This window comes from Ambystoma mexicanum, chromosome 10 (genome assembly GCF_040938575.1).
Source record: "Ambystoma mexicanum isolate Mex_15411 chromosome 10, UKY_AmexF1_1, whole genome shotgun sequence".
Classification (NCBI taxonomy): domain Eukaryota; kingdom Metazoa; phylum Chordata; class Amphibia; order Caudata; family Ambystomatidae; genus Ambystoma; species Ambystoma mexicanum.
This window is the reverse complement of record NC_090932.1, coordinates 226724440-226743734: the sequence shown is the minus strand read 5'-3', so window position 1 is coordinate 226743734 and position 19295 is coordinate 226724440. Positions and strand designations below refer to the sequence as shown.

Sequence of the window (19295 nt, the reverse complement as noted above, 5' to 3'; positions counted from 1 at the left end):
TATAAGGCTAATTTCCCAAACCTAGTGAGTCCCCCAGCGGCTTTGCTGGATTTTTGGGGTTTGTTTTTTTCTCCTGCTAAGATTGAGTCTTTTTTCCTCCCACTCTTAGGCATGATTTGAGGTATGTCTTTGACTTTTTGTGTGCTTATGGGCTATGTTTTTTTTTTACTCCATAGGGTCTCATCTGTTTTTGTGTACGTGTTATACAGCACCCTCAGTGTAGTAACACAGGGGTGTCATAGTGACCCCCAAACATACACTCCATACCCTGGGACTGACTACTGCCTCCCAGGGCATGTAATGTCACCACTGACTTTACTAGTCCAAAATTGTGAACAGAACCATTACAAACCATCATATTGTAGAAGTACTGGAAGGGGTTAATTCGATTGCTCCTGGGTCTGTTTCCAAGGGGGCACTGTCCAGTTCCCCCTTGTCGAGTTTCTGGCTGGTGGCAGTGGTTACCATGCAAAATATTCCACCAGAACATTTGCTATGGGATTTTCCCATTGATTTTAAACGCACGACTTTTTGGTGCAATGTTAAAGATACTGCCAGTTTATTTATTTAATATTAAATCACCGGTTGGCTCTTTTTGCCAGAACTCTTTTCTAAAATGGCGTTCGTGTCCGTCTCTGTAACTCCAACCAAGGTTGGGCCCTTTGTTCCACTTTTTGGCGGGCTTCTCCACAGAAGCCCTCCAACTGGTGCCACTCTGTCTGGGTTCCACAGGATGTGTGGGTGGGGGAATTGGCACCCTGGACTGCGTTGCCTTAGCAACTCAAGTCGCACTCTGTTCTGATTGGCCCCGTGGTGAGCCGCCCGGCTCACCACTTAGCATGTTTGTGTGACAGCTAGGCTGTTGAATGGGGGTTTTTCTGCATAAAAGCAGGGCTTTTGGGACTGGAACTTCAGAAGTCGCCACAGGACCTAAGAAATCTGAAGAGGGAAGAAGCTGAGCCATCTACAACGATGACACCACCGGTGGAGCCCTGCTGCAACAAACTCGCCACTTTCCTGACGACAAGAGATCTTCTGCTGAAGAGTCTTCTCCCTCTGAGCTGGTGGGATCAACCAGTTCGCCATTTCGCCTTCCAGGCAGTCTCTTGGTCGAATCACCTGTGCCAAGCACCCCGGCGGCCGCATAGCCAAGTTTCACCACTGTGACCGCGAATACCAAGAACACACCTTTTAACCGACGAACTCCGTGGCTCGTTTCTTCCCTGGGCAGTGCAACGACTCCAAGTTTCCTCCTCGACGAGATCCTCTCTTCCCCAGATCGAAACCACAAACTGCACCCGCTGCCAGGAACAACTGCCACCGCTGGAGATTCCTCACTCTTAAAGGTACTGTGTTCCACCTGGCCTCCCTTTCTTCAGATTGCCAAAGGTGACCCTTAAATCCTTGGCTTTCCAACTGGGTTGGCCCCCAGACCTTCTAAATTTGTCTTTTGAATCACCCCAACCTCTTTTAAACATTTCTACAAAGACTTGAATGCATTGCTAAACTGTGTGATCTTGGGCACATTTCGCCTTGCTCCATTCAAAGTGGGCCTGGCCTATGAACTTTGGCTCTACAGAATACTCTGCCTTCAGTAACTTGATTTTGTCTCTTAAAAGTGTTGGGAACTGTTTTATTTTATGACCTGCCTTTTTCTCTCCCTTATTATTGGAGTGCCATCTAAGTTGCGCGCTCCCCTCTGTTTTGACAAAAAGTGGTGTTTTGACTTAGACTTGTCTAGTAATTGCTAAGGCAGGTGTGAATACTTTTCTGATTGTGTTGGAACTTGCTTTTGATTTATAGTGCTAGTGTATTTTCTAAAGTGTATGTTAAATAAATAATTATATACTTTTGATAACAAGCACTGGTCAGTGTTTGCTTGCTCTCCTGTGTTTTTAGCCCTATTGTGTATCCTCTGTATACTGCCTAACTCTTCTTGAGAGACGTCTGACTGCTCAGCCACAACTACCAGGTAAATCTGGGTGGTACAGACTGCTACCAATTGGGTTTACTGCTTACTCCTGTAGTCGTAATCTTTTTGCAGTGTTCCCCAAGGGAACTTCACAGGATTCTGCCTAACAGAGCCCCTTAAGAGGAATGAAATGTGCCATTTTATAAAATAGGTCCACGACCACAAGAATAGTGTTAAACCCTTAACTGGGTGTTAAGTCAGTAATAAATTCGAGGGACAATGTGTGCCAGGGTGCTGGTGGGATTTCCAATGGTTGTAATAGCCCCGCCGGTTTCTGCTTGGATGACTTGTTTTGAGCACACACTCCACAAGATAGGATGAATTGGATAATGTCTTTACGCCATGTGGGCCACCAATAATTTTGTTTTACCTTGGCTAGGGTTTTAGCGATTCCGGGGTGGCCCTCGATCAAGGAATCATGATAACCGGACATGACTTGTTCTCGTAGTTCTTGGTTTGGTAAGAATAAACGATTCCTGAAGTAGGGCAACTGATCTTTTATCGTGTAATGTTCTCCTTGTGCACTCCACGCTTGTAATTGCTCCGGACTCATCAGGTTTTGGATTTCTTCATGAGGAACCAAAATATGTGGGGGGCATCCATTTTGTCCCCATCAATGCATTACAAGTCCAATCCCCAATGTTATCCTATGGGAGTGAGTGAGTCTGGTGCCACAAGCGCCAAGTCTGACTCCAAGTGGGTCTTTGGATGGATGGAGAGGCCCTTGAGGGCCATGTAGGTGACCGTGGCCTGGCTCCAGCCTGACATCTTGGAGGGCTGGGGACATGAGTGGCAGGAATCATGACAATACCTCAGCAAAGCAATTTTGGCTGGATCTCTGGGCCAAGAAGTCACGGTCAGGCCTGAAACTGATGAAGGGGGTAAGAAACGAGCAAGAAAGGAGCTTGATGCAGTATCCATCCCTTACTATGTCCTGCATCCAACCGTCCATAGCTCAGATTCCCAGATGGGTCCCCTACTTACTCTCCTGAGCACATGTGAAGCATGAAGTTCCAGAGATCGGCCAGGAGTCAGGAAGAAGGATTGGATGAAGTGGTCTTTGCCTTAGGAACAATGGGCCTGAGGTTACTTCTTCTCTTGAAGTATCCTTCCTGGAGATCTCTAGCTGCTTGCATTAGGCCCTTAGCTGGTACTTTTTAGGCACTTCTCCAGGTGGTTGGTGTACGTCCTGGGCCTCAACTCGCCCCATTTTGGATCCAAAGAGCAGCTGGCCCAAGAATGGAAGTTTGAGAAGGATTGTTCTCTGTGAAGCCATTCCATGTTCAAACCAGAAGCGTCAATTGGCAGCGACCTTTAACTCATTTTAGAGGTCGATAGTCGCCAGTATGTCATGTCTGAACAGGCTGTTGCTTCCTCCAGGAGTGAGACTAGCAGTTGAATGTCCTTTAGGAGGGACCAATTTGCATAACCCAAGTACGTGCTGGGCACTATTGCCAGATCCATGGGCTCATTAGGGGTCCCCTCAAACCTTTTGTCGACTGTGCTAGTTGAGGAAACATCATCAGTGGTAACAGACATATGGTCTGAGAGGCACGGAAGGAGCGAGTCAACATTCAGTGTCTGGGAACTCAGACTTGAAGCCTTGGATGGGATAGAGTGTGGTCCAGCCCTTGGGGATGTCTGCCTTCTCAGGCACTTTCCACTCTCTGTTAACAATGTTCCTCCCACTCTGCAGGAGTAGTAGCCTCGTGGTGTGAATAGGAAAGTAGACACTGTAGGCAACCTGTACCACTTCCCCCACATGTGGGACGAAGGCATCCTTCAGCAGGAGGTGAGCGGTAACCTCTTCCACAATCATCTTCCTCAAGAACCAGTCCATCAAGTTCACTCAGGCTCCTCCAGCTCTCCCTCCTAAGGGGCTCCTGCTGCATGTCATCTGCAGGAACTGAAAAAGGGGCGTGGGTAGTGGAAGCAGAAGAGGGAGCCTGGCATTGATGGTAGCATTTAGTGTATCAGGAACCTCCTCAGCAGTTAGTGAGACCGATAGTAGAGGATGTGGTAAGGGAGGCCATCAGGGCCCAGGGAACCTTCGTGGGGACTGGAGAAGGGGTGCCGTGCAGTCTATCTCTTAGATGTGATGGAGATCGGCTTCTCGTTTTTCACTTCCTACTCCTTTCCATTCCATTGCCATTAGTTACAGCAGGGTGCTCAGTGTGGGAAGATTTACCAGAGAGACTGCTGCCTCCTTATCCACTACTAAGCTACTGCTGTGCATGGGGATGACAAGTCAGGCCTTGCTGCAGCATGAGCTTTCCTCTGTGGTGGGTCGGGGCACACGAAATCTCAGACATTGGGACACAGGATAATGAAAGACAAGAGGAACCTGAACAAGTCAGGGTCTGGTGAGAGCAGGGTTGTCAAAAGGTAAGGAGCTGTGGTCCTGGAGGATTAGGGCAAGAACAAAACCTGCACAAGGCAGGCCAATGGGCTCATGAGTGGAACCATGGCAATAGAAATTCTTGAGAGCAGAACTGCACAAGAAAAAGACGTATTAGTATGTATGAGGTATAAAGGGGACCAACTGTATGGTTGGTCCCCTTTATACCTCACCGCTATAGGGGGATGGGAGAAAGGTCTGACTTGAGCTAAAACAAAAACATGTTTGGCAGTTTGTAAGAGGGGGCCTCTGCCCCCGAGGCAGATGCTTCTTAGTGTAGGGGTTTGAACAAGGAAGAGGGACAAAGGGTATTTATTTTTAACTGTGCCAATAGGGAGAACTGAGTGATGGCCTCGGGGTACTGGTTAGGTGGGCATCTACATGCCATGATACTTCAAGCCATCACCAAAATGCCCAAGACGCCCTACTTTGAAAGATAGGAAGACTTAGAATTGAAATTTTTAAATTTACATTCCTTCTTTAACCCTCCTAAAAGCATGTTCTGCTCATTGTGCTTCAAGTTATGTGGATGTCATACAATGGTATAAAGTTATTTTTTGGGTCTTGGTTGATTGTGCCATGTTAATCTAACCATCGGTAAAGGGGTTGATTAATGAAAGGATCCCTGGTGTGTCACACCGTGACAGGGATCCCAAACAGAAAAAAAAATGAATCAGATCCCCAGCACAGAGAAAAAACTAAAATTGAGTAAAGGACCCTTGCAGGGGTCCCTTAAAAGTTGCCAGCACCCTGCCCCTATGTTGGCGCTCCCCTTGTTGTAAACACTGTGTTGCTGCCCCTCAACCCCCAGGTAGTCACTGATTGCTGGGCCCCGGACACCTTTGATGACTGGCGCTCCCCACAGCTGGGGAGCGCCCAATATGTTTTTAGCCCTGCAGGGGCTCTATTTAAATCAAGTGGCCAGCTCCCCATTGACAGGTGGCCCACCTGGACTGGAGTTGTGGGGAGGGGGGCATACGCTGCATTTAAGTGCTGGGCTGCTGCTTGCTACGCAGTCCAGCCCAAACAAGGAATGTGGGGTCTTCCACACTGTTGCTGCCTGCTGCAGTCTGCTGCCATCATCTGCCACGAAAGTCATCACAGCAGAGCGCAGGTAGACAGAAGATCAAGAGAGCAGCAGCCAGAGACCATGAGACAGCCCTGGCCAGGTTGTCTTGCAAGTAAGGTTTTCATAAAGTTTTTTTTTAATACAGTACACTGTATACACTTTGTATGTATTTTTAAAGACACTTATATTTGTAAAGGACTCTTTTTTATATTTTTGTTTTCTTTTTTTAGTAACGCAGCTGCTTACGAGTAACAAGTAGCATATAGTGTCTTGTGTTCTGCCCCTGTTTATAAAAGTAAGCTTTTACCAACTAAAAAGAACCATACACCAGCATTCCTTTGTCCGCCATTGCTTTCGTGCCCTAGTTACTAAAACCTTGCGTTTTCTCCTTAGGGGTATTTGGGGAACCTGCCTGCCATAACCTCTTGACCTTCCCCACCCTTACCATACCACCTTCCTTTTGAGGTACCCCGGGGTGATCTTGAACCCAGGACAGCAGGGTTTGGAGAAAGATAAGAGGCGGGTCAAGTTATACATGAAAGGTTAAGCTGTTTATTGTGGGCCCGCCTACACCGGTCTCCCAATAAGGTACATTGGACAATCACCCACTACATGAACATGATATGCTGCTTTGCTCTGTCATGTTTTATTAAGCTGCACCATGGCACGTTATAATGTTCCGTCACGCTTGCTGCATGGTTATGCTCCGCTACGGAACATTGTGATGTCTGTTATGGTATGAATTGTATACCAATCTCCAATGCATATTTGCAATGTCATTTGTTATGCAATGTCCCACTTCCAGCTCCACCTCCTCAGAGGTATTCTTCCTTTTCTCACCTTCCCCCAGAAGCTCAATGTCTCCAGAGCTCTGTTCCTCTCCAGGCTGGACTACTGCAACATCTTCTTTTTCAATCTCCCACTTTCCTCCCTTCACCCCCTCCAGCTAATCCAGAACAGGGCTGCAAGAGAACAGGGCTGCGAGACTTATCCTTGGCCTCAAGCCCAGGGACCGTATCTCCACCCTAAAATCTCTCCACTAGCTCCTGCTGGCTGCAAGCATCAAATTCAAGACCCTCTGCATCATTCACAAGACTTTATGGGGCCTGGGACCACGCTATCTCCAACTTTCCCCCCTTAAATACTCCCCTGCTAGAGCCCTATGCTCCTCTAATACCAACTCTCTTACTGCCAAACGCTTCTCCAAGCAGCGAGTGGGGGGCAGGTCTCTCTTCTCGGCTCGTGCCTTCCTTTGGAACAGCCTCCCTGCCCCTCTCAGACTTGAACTGGACCTCAAGTTCCAGAAACAGCTCAAAACTCTGCTCTTCTCCACCTCTTTCCCTTCCCTGCTAATCACCCCACTGCCGCTGTGAGTGATGGACTGACTTGCAGGCACTTCCCCCAGTCACTACCCAAACCCCCCACCCCCCACTGCACTGCCCTGCAGGCCCCTCTTGTGGTCCCACATCCCACCTTGAGAATCACCTGAACCATCACTTAGCCTGAGGTTCTCCTCCTCTGATCCCCTTAGCACTTGCCTCTCAGGCCCTGCCCCAGCACGTCTCCACTCCTCTATTCCCTGTTCCATCCCCTTCCCTTAGACATCCCTTCAATGCACTTGCACCGCCGAATGTCACAAGGCCTAGTCGGACCAGAGCTGTATATTACTGTTTGCCATTGTTTTTATTTCCCCTGTTCCCTTCCCATTTAGCCTTGTGCAGCTTTGAACACACTATTCTGTTGTATAAAGTGCATTACAAAGGCTCAATAACTGAATTAAAAAAATACAATAAAATGTCCTTCCACCCAAAACCCACACTGTGCAAAACTGTACGCTGACAGCTCATAGCACTAAAAGGCCATAGTGATGGCAGGGATCGGGTGTGCTTGGAGTCATCGAGTTCTCACTTGTAGTCTGGAAGATCTTGGTTAGCTTGAAGCAAACAGGTACCAGGAGTTATGTTTGATTTCCAAGCCAACTGATACCATACAAGCATACCTATGTGACATTAACTTGGGAATGTGCACAAGAGAATTATAGGACACATCGAGAACCTATTTATTTTAATTTGTTTTAATCATGCATCAGCTATTCCACAGAATTATTACCTTGATTCTACAAAGGAGTTTGCGTGGGAGCCAGGAGCATGCATACCCTTTTTAGTTTGGGCTATTACATGGAGCTAAAGAGCCACCTACAAGCAGAAACTATTACATTGGACTACCGCTAGGGAGAAATGGCATATGATATTTTATTTGTATTGCGCTCATACACAAGTGTTTCAGAGCGCAACGAGGCAAGGGAGGGGAACAAGGGAAGACAAAACAACAATCTTAATAGGCCCAGTGACACTGAGAACGCGCAAGTGCAGGTGAGAGGGAAGGGGGTAACGTGCAAGGGAGAGGGGAGAAAAGGAAAGTGCTGAGACAAAGGATGCAACAATACAAAAATACAGAAAGGTAGTGCAGCCACGCAGGTGGCAAGTGCAGGTTTTGAGCGCAGGCAAGGGGTGTCTGGTAAGTGCAGGTAAGGGGACTGTAGGGTAACAGATACAGACCCAAGTGAAAGGGTTGCCAGGGACAGTGTGGGCGAGTGGCTGGGTGGGCATGGACCTGGGCTCGAAATCAGAGGGTAAACCAGGTGCACTGTGCCGAAGCAGACAGATCAGCAGGGGAGAGGGAGAGCAAAGGCTGAAGCAAAGAGGAATGGCTTGAGGTGCTTCCGGGAACCGGAGATGGTTAACAGTGGCAGGGAGGCTGTTACAGAGGGAGGCCCCTGCTGAGGAAAGAGAGCGACCACCAACTTGTTGCTTGGAGAAGCGACGGACTCTGAGGGAGTTGGAGGTGGAGGAGCGAAGAGCTCTAGTAGGAAGGTATTTACGGAGGGAAAGTTGAAGGTATTTTGGATCCAGGCACCAGAAAGCCCTGTGGATAATGCAAAGGGTCTTGGATTTAATCCTTGCAGCCCCTGGGAGCCAATGAAGAGATTTCAGGGCTGGAGAGATACGATCCCAGGGCTTGAGGCCAAGGAAAAGTCTTGCAGTCATGTTCTGGATGAGCTGCAGAGGGCTGAGAGTAGAAGCAGGCAGATTTAGAAAGAGGCTGTTGCAATAGTCCAGCCCGGAGAGCCAGGGCTTTGGAAACAGTAAGCTTCTGGGGGAAGGAGAGGAAAGAAGAGGGATACTAAGATTGTAGGTGTTGCTTAGTTATTTACCCACCCATTTACTGACCATGGCAATGCTCACCCACTTCCTGCTCCTGCCACCCAAAACACATCCTCCTGGGATCTCTTTGATCTACATCAAGCCTTAGCATCAAACTTTGAGCCTGACGTGCCTGGCAGTTTCAAAGCAGTCCAGTCTTCTTAGAGTTAAAGACTGGGTTGGAGCTGTAAATTCGCTTGTATAATGATGCTTTATGGTGAAATATAAATGTCTTAACCAGTTATGCCTTCTGACACTCGATTTATAAGCACTGTGTGTCTTTCATTGAAGTCCTGTTAAAAACAAGCATTGGCAAAGGCAACAGATTTGGCTTGTGTATAGTACTAGTCATTTACAGGCACTACTATTATATGAGCAGCTACTTGCACTATTTTGCAGTTGCTACCATCGATGATCAGTTAATACCACTATGGTAGTGCCAGGCAAATGGCTTTCCTATGCCTACACAAAAACCCAAACTGTGGGCATTGTCAATGCTTGTGTGGCATTGTCATGGGTCTAACCTTGCTGAAAAGCAATTTCCATCTAGATTTGAAACAGCAATTGAAGGGGCCGTTGAGATTGACAACATTGGCATAGTCTCTGAAGCGTGTCTGGGACTACCCAGGTTTTGAGCTCAGAGGATGGAAAAGAGGGGTTGTGTTGGTTGGTTTTGGACGGCAGATCAAATCTGCCACGTTTCTGGCTGGGACTTGCTTATCGTCGGTACTAGGGGGTCTTACTCTTATTATTTGCAAAGGCAGTAGGCAATGAGCCACCTAAGATAGAGCAGAGTATATTCGTGGAAGTTTAGACTATCTCAAACCGAACCTCATGTTTGCCGACTACAAATTGGTTTCTGGGTGTCCCACGGAAACAATACGAGTGGAAAAACAAACAGATGCTCTAGCCCTGGTGGTCATTTTCTGCCTTTAACATTTACATATATCTAGTCTGTGGATTTGGAGCCTTTTATAGATCACCCTGACCCCATTGTATATACCGGTAGTTTTGTTTTCGAAGTTACACTTGCGAGACTACACGTCCCAGAATCCCATGCGGTTATAAATTACTCATGCCAGGCATCATGGGACAACTTGAGCAGTATGAAAGGGAGTCGGTCCAAACACCTCCCCCCCCCCCCCCCCGAAACGTAAAGCGTGAGTATCGGCCGGTAGTACTCTTTCTACTTTTGGCAAGGATCGTTGCAGGAACACCTCTACCCTTGGCGTTCAATCATGGCTTCCAGTTACACCTAACCCTCGAACTGCAACTAGAGTATCGCGGCACTCCCTACATGCACTTGCCGAGCCTCCCCTTCCCCGGCCACACACGTAGTCCGGGGCCAATCCTTGGCCTTCCCTGCCCTTTCCCAGGAGAGTGCCACGAACTCAGGAGTTCCAGCCTCGGTCGGCCGCAGCCTGGGACTCGCGTGGATGTCTTCCCCCGGACACTCACCGTCTCCACTGCCTGCTGCAGGAGGGCACTCAGGCGGCTAAACATGACTGCTCACGGCCGCCGGGGGCTCCCCCGCTCCGGTGAAGCGCTCTCCAGTGCAGCTTGTTCCCCCGAAACCCTCTGCCCCAGCAAGCCCCGCCCTGCTCCTCCGGTACCGCCGCCTCTCCCTGCCCTTCCTGGCCCGCCCTACAGGGTGAGGGACTAGGGAACTAGTAACGGGGGCAGGAAGGGTTCCATGAGGGCAAAAACACGCAGAGATAAACAGCCCAGTCAGGAAGAAGAGGACTAGGGTTGTCAAAAGCCGTTGAGAGTGTGCAGGCAACGCCAGACCGGCCTCGCATGAACTGTCTGTGTAACACGTAAACCCTACAGTGACCGGTACGAGTTTACTGACAGCTGAGGATTCCGTGAATTCTGAGCATGCGCACAGGCAAACTAAAGGGCGTGGTTATGTAAATGCTAGGAAGCCTACTGGTTATTTGCTAGATTTATTTATTGAGCGTTTGTTAGGTGCCTATACAACTGAATAGTGCATACTTGCCCACCCTACAGACTTAGGCAGTAGGCTATGGCTTTTTAAGCAGTCCTACTGCCTACAGATTTGGGTGACAGATCCTACTGCTTTTTCCAGGGGCAGGTAATTTGTGAATCTACTACAGGCTGCTTGAGACCGGGCCAGGACAAAGCATGCAACACATTAGTCTGTCTGTGCGGTGGTCGGGTAAGTGATTACTTTGAGTGATGGGCGCAGACCCATCCAGTGATCTGACAGCTACATAACTGTGCCCTGCACTCTGGCCGGGACAGGCCTTCGGTGACATACCAGTAAAGGCAAGTGGCAGAGCTTACCACCATCACACAGCATCTGCATAGGAACCTGAGGAGGGTATCAGTCTCCATGTTGTTAGTTATTCATCTTGCACTGCAGGAATAAATATGTATTGCCCAGGCTGTTACTACAGAGCAGTGGCAAACGTTGCCTACCAGCTCTGTGTGATTACCTTTTGTCAAGTTAGGTAATTGAATTCAGTGTTAACTTAACTTATCATTTCAGAATCATGCATTTTAAACATTTGAACATCTTTCCATGTTGTGCTGTTTGATGGGTTGTGTATTTTAGAATGCTCCAGTGGTGCCAACAATGTATGTTTTGTATTTTCCTGCGATGTAATTGTAATGTGAAGTATTATTTTTGAAACTTGAAACTTCCTACATCTTTTTGCTCTCCGAATGTTGGCAGGTATGATAGTGTGTCAAGGCGCCATAAGACTAAGAGGGGAGATAACTGGGGAGTAAATAACACTGGAAAAAACAGTTAATATACAATCATGGTCCTACTAGGCCTTGTGACATTCAGATGTGCAAGTGCAGTGAGGAGAAGTGCTGGAGACAGAGAAGGGGGTGGGAGGGAGCAGGGCAAGGACAAGTGCAGGTGTGAGATGGGAGGGAAGTGCCTAGGGCGGAGGCCGCTGGCTAAATGCTAGCGCTAAGGAATCCCATGAGTGGGCTTCACAGCCTTCAAGCAGGGAGCCCGCCACAAGGGCAGTGCTGAGGAAAGGTAGGGTGCTTGTTTCGACTGGGTAGAATGCCTGGTAACATGTGAGATACATGAAGGACCAGGCCACCAGTCTCGGCGGCAGTGGTGTGTTTAGCAGGAAAGGGAACGAGGTAGAGAAAAGCAATTTTGGAAAGTTTCTGGAACTTAAGGCGGTCCGGCTCAAGTCTGAGAGGGGCGGGGAGGCTGTACTAACGAGAGGCACCAGCCGAGGAGAGGGAGAGAGAGAGAGAGAGCTGCCTATCACTCTCTGCTTGGAAATGTGTTTGACAAGCAGAGATTTGGAGTTAGAGGAGCGGAGGGCTCTAGGACAAGGCTGTTGCAGTAGTTCAGCCTAGAGAGGACCAGAGCTCTGTTGATGATAAGCTTCTGGGAAAGATGAGGAAGGGGGAAAATGCCTCCAAGGAGGTGAAATTGGAAGTGGACCTTCTTGGCAAGGTCCAAGATGTGTGGGGTGAAGGAGAGAGCGGAGTCGAAGATGACCCCAAGGTTTTTGGCCTCCCAGGATGGTGAAGGTAGAAGGCCCAAGGAGGGTGGCCAGAGGCTAGGAAGGAAACAGGGCGCAGGTGTCCCAATGAGAAGGCTCTCCATCTTACTGGTATTAAGACTGAGATCATAACTAACTTGATAGAGCTTGGTTCCCTGCAAGATTCTGTAGGATTTCAAATCCTCTTCTTATGTGCTGAGCTAAGTGAAACTGTAGTTCTTTAAAATACAACCCTTATGCTTTACTTTTGATCCCCACAACTGCACATTTTGCAAAGGTTTGGCAACGTGTGGTATTTTTAAAGACAGAGAGTCTAGCTTTGAATTTAAGCGGCTATGTCATGCTGGATTTAGCCATATTTCAGAAGCACATTAACAGCATTTGATGTAGTTTTATCTATGCCAACATTATCCATTCAGGGACGATAATCCAATCATGGTTTTAGCTTTCTGTTGTGGGACTAGAAGTCCTGGATTTCCGCATTATAAACCCATTACTACAAGTCCTAGAATGCAAAATTTAAACAAGTACTGGACAAGTGTCATGAATCGAATGGATAACGTTGGCATGTCAGTGCTTTTAAATGGGGAAAGGAAGTGCAGGTACCCACCAATCTAGGCTTTAAGTGGGCTTGGACTCAGACCCACCCAGTAAGGCTCGAACATTGCTCTTGTGGCGTGTCTCCCCAGCCGAGTTTAATGAAATTGACCCTGTCTCTCTGTCCATTCATAGGGGTTGTCTCACTTTCTGTGTGTCTTTCTCTTTGTGTCTTACTATCTATTTTATCACTTTATTTTTGTCCCTCTCCACACTACAATCATATTTTCCACCCTCTTTCTGTTAAGTCTCTTTTTTCTTGGCCCTCAGGACCATGGCACATTGAAAAATTACAATTGGTGATTCAAACCAAAAGTTCACTATAGTGGTATACTTTTAAGTCATTTTATTCTGTCAGTCTAATGCAGTCACCTCCCAGAGGTTTCCATCAATCACATGCTGGTTTTGCCCTGTTTTGGCACCAATACTGTGATATACAAAATTTGGCGGGCTTTGAAGAAAGGAGGGTCAGAAAGACATCTAATACTATATGAATAGCTATGATCTATGGCTAAGCTAGGGTGCTTAAAGAGAAAAGTCACTGATACGCGCTGATAATCCCATTGAAACTTGCTGAGGGACACAGGGTGACGGCATAAACATGAGCAAATGGGTGCCTAACTTGGCTTCAACCATGATCATCACAATGAGTTGCTATGCAGAATTTTAGATGTGCAACTTGGCTTCAAACTGATCATCCGAAAGTAGCTCTGCAGATTTCAATCAGGGCACACAATATCTACTTCTTGGTTGGCAGGGGGGCATTTTCTTCCCTCTGCTAGTTGCAGCGAGAGTATGGTTATCCCTAATGTTGTTAGTCCTCCCATGCAATTTTGATTGCTTGCAGCATGAAGATCAAATGCATGGAAATTCAGACGAACCAGAGTTTCAATCTGTTCTTTGAACTTTGTAGTGCAATCATAAATGCTTCCTACTATGTATGTGCATGATATGAGGCATTTCCGTTAATTCCTATTCCCAGTTGCTAAAAGCAGTCGGATGTAATAGGAATCTCCTGCGTATCTGCCATCATCGGAATCCGATGCTGGAAAATATGCATTCATATTCGAAAAGTGGAGCATATATGGTAGTGGGCATTTGTTTTATTCTGGGTACCCACCAAGCCAGTGAAAACCTTGAAAATCCCCTGCGGGGACGAATGAGGTGAAATCCATACATACATCTTTTACACATGGTTCTTCATTTACCTTGCTTGGGGATTGGAAAAATGACCCCATAAACCTGTCCCATTGTTAAATAGGATTTATTTTCTCAGGACTCCCAATGTTTGCAGATAAGAAACAGTGGGAATAACTTATTTGCATAGGACCACACACGTTGCTTGACTTCTGACACTGGGATTAGTGTACAGTCTGCATTTAAAGCACTTGGCCACATATCTCCCCATCTATAGTTAATGTAAATTATGGGTTTGAAAAGAATAAATAATATTCTAATACTGCATTCAAAAGTACAACAATTACATTATACTAACCTGAGATTATATCAATCATTTTAGATACATGTCTATTAAAGAAATTGGTTTTAAAATAGAATTCACAGTGAAAGAAAATGCAACGAAATCTGCTTTATTTCACACAGCATGGAACGTTATGCTTCCCTCCCATTTATAATCGCCCCCTCGTCCCCAATTAACACTTCTTCATTGACAATAGACCTTCCACAGACATCCTTGTGCCTGGGCTGACAACCTTTATTGTGTGGGATGTTCTAACCCACTAGTCTATGCCCTGCAACATTACTGTGCGCTGCTTGCATCAGAAACAGGATGGCCGCCAAAAAGATCTTTGCGCTAAAAATCTCTGAAAGGGCGCAGGAAAACCTGAAAAATAGGCCGCCAATCCATTTTGCCTATGTCAGTGGTAACACGGGAGACCACTGCCAAAATCATTTGGCTGCCCACAGAGGAAAATGAAACTACTTTGAAAAAGCAGTGCTGCATTGCAAAGGAAACCCCAGAACTGCTTTAAAAATCCGTTTTTCCTTGGCTGTGGAAAGTGCAAAAATCATGGTTGCCAAACATCACAAGAAATCCAACATCCTCACTTTAGCAAAGAATTCACCCAAGCACAATGTCAGCAGAAACCTATTTTATCAGAAGAAAATCCACATTCAAAGATGCTTGCTTAAAAACAAATATGTTAAAAATGGGCGTAGTACCGTCGCTCGCCTGTGTCAGAAGCCGGCATTTACTTATACTGTCATTTAAACTTGTGCCTTAAAATCAAAGTATGGAAAAGAAGAGACTTACCATCAAAAGCAATAGAGGGTGACAGTTCCATTTCTATGTTTAAAAAAAGGCTGGAATTAAGAGATTTGTTGCTGTATTTGTAAAAATTTAAATTGTATTTTAGAGAGACTATTTTAAACATTGTTTAAAAGTTAAAGCCAGCCACACTGAGCTTCAAAGACATTCCACAGTTGCTCCCCAAACAAAGGAATCTTCCCCCTTGCCCTCTGCTGAAGAACTGGCAGGGAGGTGTGAAAGGAAATGGGAGAGGACTTTGGCCTGTTGCTCTGACAAGAAACAAGACTCCCTTGAATGAATGGAAATGCTAATTCGGGTGTGACATTCGGGTGTGACCGAAAACAACTGCTGGCAGGAAGAAGCCTGGGACTGCTCTGGCTGAGCCCAAAACCTTGGGGGCGGAGACACAGTTTTGTTTATTCAGAGAGCACAGAGAATATCTTTTTGAAAAAGATTCAAAGAAAACTGAACAAAATTGGTAAAAATCTGTAAATATAGTGTTGTTGAAATGGCATTTTTGCTCACGTTTTAAAACCACTCTGGAATTGGTGCGATATTCAGAGACTGAACCACGAAAATGTTGACTTTGTAGCAGTTGTGATAATGTTAAAAATATGAAACTTCACAGGAGTATGCCCAGATGTTATGTGCATGTATCTGGAAAAATGTGTACAGATCACTGGGTAACCACTGGGTGACACTGGGTAACCAACCAAAAGCCCGAGAAATGGTCACTTGTGAACCTAAACTCTTAGGACGATGAGACTTTGATGGATACGTGCCTTATTTAATCTGTAATGTAAATAATTATTAGCAAGTTGGTGATATTTGAAATATGTTTTATATGAAAAATAGATTTTCTGTGTAGGAACAAAGGGGAGATCTTTCCCTGGATTGTAAATGGCAGCATCACCATGACACATCATGACACTCTGGTTGCTTCTCAAATCGTGGGAGAGGAAATTCTCTGACCTATCGGATTCTTAGAGGGTTGGGCATAGTATAATCAGCCTACCCACCCCCTTGGGAAACACATAAATAGGGACTGTTGAGGACCTAGACAGACACATTCACTCATCAACTGATTTACTGGCGAAGCGCTCTGCAGGAAGAACCTAGATCAAGACTCCAGAACCCAGATCAAGACTCCAGAAGTCTGAAAGCAGAAGGCTCAATCCAAAGCTGAACCTTTCTCAGCTGGCCTTTAAAATCTTGCAACCTGATTTTAACCCCAAACTTCCAAGGGGCACAACCAATTCAACAGCCGGGCTGTGCGGTTTTTCTGCTTCTTGCCCAGAACTCTTGCTAGAACCCAGAGATCCAAACCAGTAGAGCAGAGCTGTAACCCAGAACCAACCCGTCAAATCCAGTCCAAGAAGCCGTGCAGAGGCAGAGTGCCGTGCGGAGAGCAGAACTAGGTGCCCTGTATCCTGTCCGGTGGCTAGCAGATCAGTCCAAAACCCTTGACCAGATCCCTGACTGGCCTATTCCAAATCATAGTTGGGAGTATTTACCGTAGAACTGTCCATAGCCAATCTTACCCTTAGGTAATCCCATTCCAACATATCCAGACTGCATTGTAGAATCTATTTTGTCTTTTCTTGAATCTTTCCCTCACCCATATAGTAATTTGATAATTGTAGTGATAATATCGTCTTTGCGCTAATATTTTTGCTGAAGGAGGACAAGTGTCTTGGCGTGCAAAAGTCACAGGAGAGGCGCCCAGTTCTGGTGGCTGTACCGTTGGGTATCTTGCATCTTCACAGCCTCCCTTAGTGTTAAGAAATCCTTGTTGGTAATATTCAAAAGCGCATCTTTCATGTGTAAAACTTGACTTTTTTTGAGAAAAATCGACCGCTACTAAAACCTCTAACTTTTGAACCGTACATGCTAGAAACAAAATGTATTTATTTATTTTGCAGCAATCACGTTTCCCGCACGCGGAAAAGTTTTCTGCGATTCTGCATTTGGCTCAATTTCACCACATATAAAATAGCTATTCTTTGCATTTAACCTCTTAATTCAGTTTCCTATCTACTAGTCATTCAACCATCATTGCTAGTGTTTACCAGAAGCTATCCAAAGCAGTTCCCACTAATTATGAGCCCTATTTAGCAAATTAAAGTCATTTGTCATTGTTTTTCCCATTCATTCAAAGCAACTGGCCTGTTTTAAAATCATTCCTGTTTCTCGCTAAACTTGCTGCGGGAATTGGGATTGAAACTGCATTTGTTGATTGTATATTCCTGAAACCTGTGTTCCCTCATTCCATCTCTTCATACTGCATATTAGGGGGGATTGAGTAGTATCAGGGGGAAAGAGTGATTACATTGTATTTGATTAAACACATAACCGTATTATTTGTGTTGCATGAATTTCCTATCATTGCATTTCATTGAACCCATACTAAGTTTTATTCTATTCTCCATTATTATTTTCCTTAATACTCCTATTGATTAAAGAGATTGTTGATTATTGTGATATCACCCATTGCTGATCAATGTATAATTATTAAGTGTGATCTCCAGATATTGTTCATAATTCATAAAAGTGTGATATATTGTTCAAATCCATCAAATAAATCTTTTGACTTTGCAAAACAACCTACTTCTTGGTTCAGTGAGACCCGGGGGGTGGGGGGGATTCAAAGAGAGGGGCGTGATATAAGGGTACATCGTTCAGAAATAAAAGAACTTTTGACATAAAAATATATAATTAAGGGTTCCAGCTGGGCATCTCACGCTAGGCATTTACTTAGTTGGAGTGCTGGGTTGAAACCACTTACAATTCGACCTTATGTAATTCTTTGTAGACACAAATTGAAACTTTAGTTTGTTTATTATTTATAAAGCGCGCCGAACCCTAAGGTAACTGGGCGCATTACAAGACAGCTTAAAAGGGATGGATACACGAATACATAATAGTGGGGCACGTTGATGCATACATACATACATCGTAATACGGGGCAAGGCAATGGATACATGAATACATAACAGTGGGGAACATTGATATATGCATACCTCATAATGGGGGGCAGGGCAATGCGTACAAAGTAGACATTTTGTCAGCGTATAAGACACATGAGCGATTACATCAATACAGTTAACAGCAGGAAGAATCTTAAGTGCAGGTTTATAGGGGCGGAGTGGCTAGCTAACAATACTCAGCCAATTGAGGTGGTAGTGTCGTTCGTGAGGAGTCATTTTTTGGTGTTGGACTTAAAGCTGTGGAAGCTTTGGTCAGTACGTAGGTTGAGCGGGAGCGCATTCCAGGCTAGGGCCGCTTGTACAGGGAAGCTAGTGCCTCTGGCTCTTTTCAGATTAAATCGAGGTGTAGTGATGCAAAAGGAATTCGCTGATCTCATAGGTCTGGACAAGGTTTTTAGGATGATTTTGTCTTTCAAGTACTTGGGAGCAGCATTGTTGAGACATTTGTAGGAGATGGAGACAAGCTTAAAGTAAATTCTGTCCTGAATTGAGAGCCATTTGTGGCCCCTTCTTGTTTCAGAAATGTGGTCTTTCCTTGGGATACTCGAGACTGTTCTCAAGGCATTATTTTGTAAGGTTTGGAGTTTATCACTGTTATAATGCCCTGGTACTTGTAGCCCATTTTGGAAAACAAACATCTGGCCAAGTGGCATGGGCTGTGTAGAGATTTAAACCTAATGAACACTGGAAAACCTCCCATGTATACCATGTTAATTGGCTGAAGTCCTGTAATAATCCAGAGGATCCTGTGGTTATGACCAGCACCAATATATGTCCTACCTCTAACTTCACCACAAGTCTGAAGAAGGACCTGGATCATCTAAAACCCCAGCAGAAAAGTGACCTGTGGGACTGTTGAGTATGCTTCCAAGATGTCTTTGTGGATACACATGGAAGAACCTGAGGGTAAAGATTCTTCAGTGAAAAGCAGTACATTTGATTCCATATCGACTTGCCAAACTAAGATGTTAGGCAATACTAGCTGAAGTTAAGAAGATGATGCAACTAGTTGCCAAAGAGATATCACTGGTCAACACCTATCATGCTTGTGGCAAAGCCAGATGGATCGTGCAGTTTTGGATTTACTTCTACCAGGTCAATGAGATATCCAGATTCAATGCCTGCTCTATGATGCGGATAGACCACATGATCGAGAGGGTTGGTCCAGCCAAGTACACCTCCATTCTCAAACTGATCACGGTATACTGATAAGTACTGCTGGTACCCCAGGAGTGGGAAAAGACTGCCTCTGTGACACTGATGGGGCTTTTCTAATTCATTCATCCTTGTGCCCTGAAAG

General features: G+C 45.7%; 1 protein-coding gene across 2 annotated transcripts in view; it reads right to left on the bottom strand.

The window, feature by feature from the left end:
• The window catches only part of FHIP2B (FHF complex subunit HOOK interacting protein 2B), a 416121-nt gene extending 405662 nt beyond the window's left edge, over positions 1 to 10459 (bottom strand). Inside the window, exon 1 of one of the 2 annotated variants that reach the window (XM_069617737.1) lies at positions 10101 to 10459. In XM_069617737.1, coding sequence (XP_069473838.1) covers positions 10101 to 10145 — 45 coding nt within the window. In that variant the 5' untranslated portion in view covers positions 10146 to 10459. The remainder of the gene's footprint in view (positions 1 to 10100) is intronic. The other variant, XM_069617736.1, reaches the window with a different exon arrangement.
• Between the last annotated feature and the right edge of the window lie 8836 nt (positions 10460 to 19295).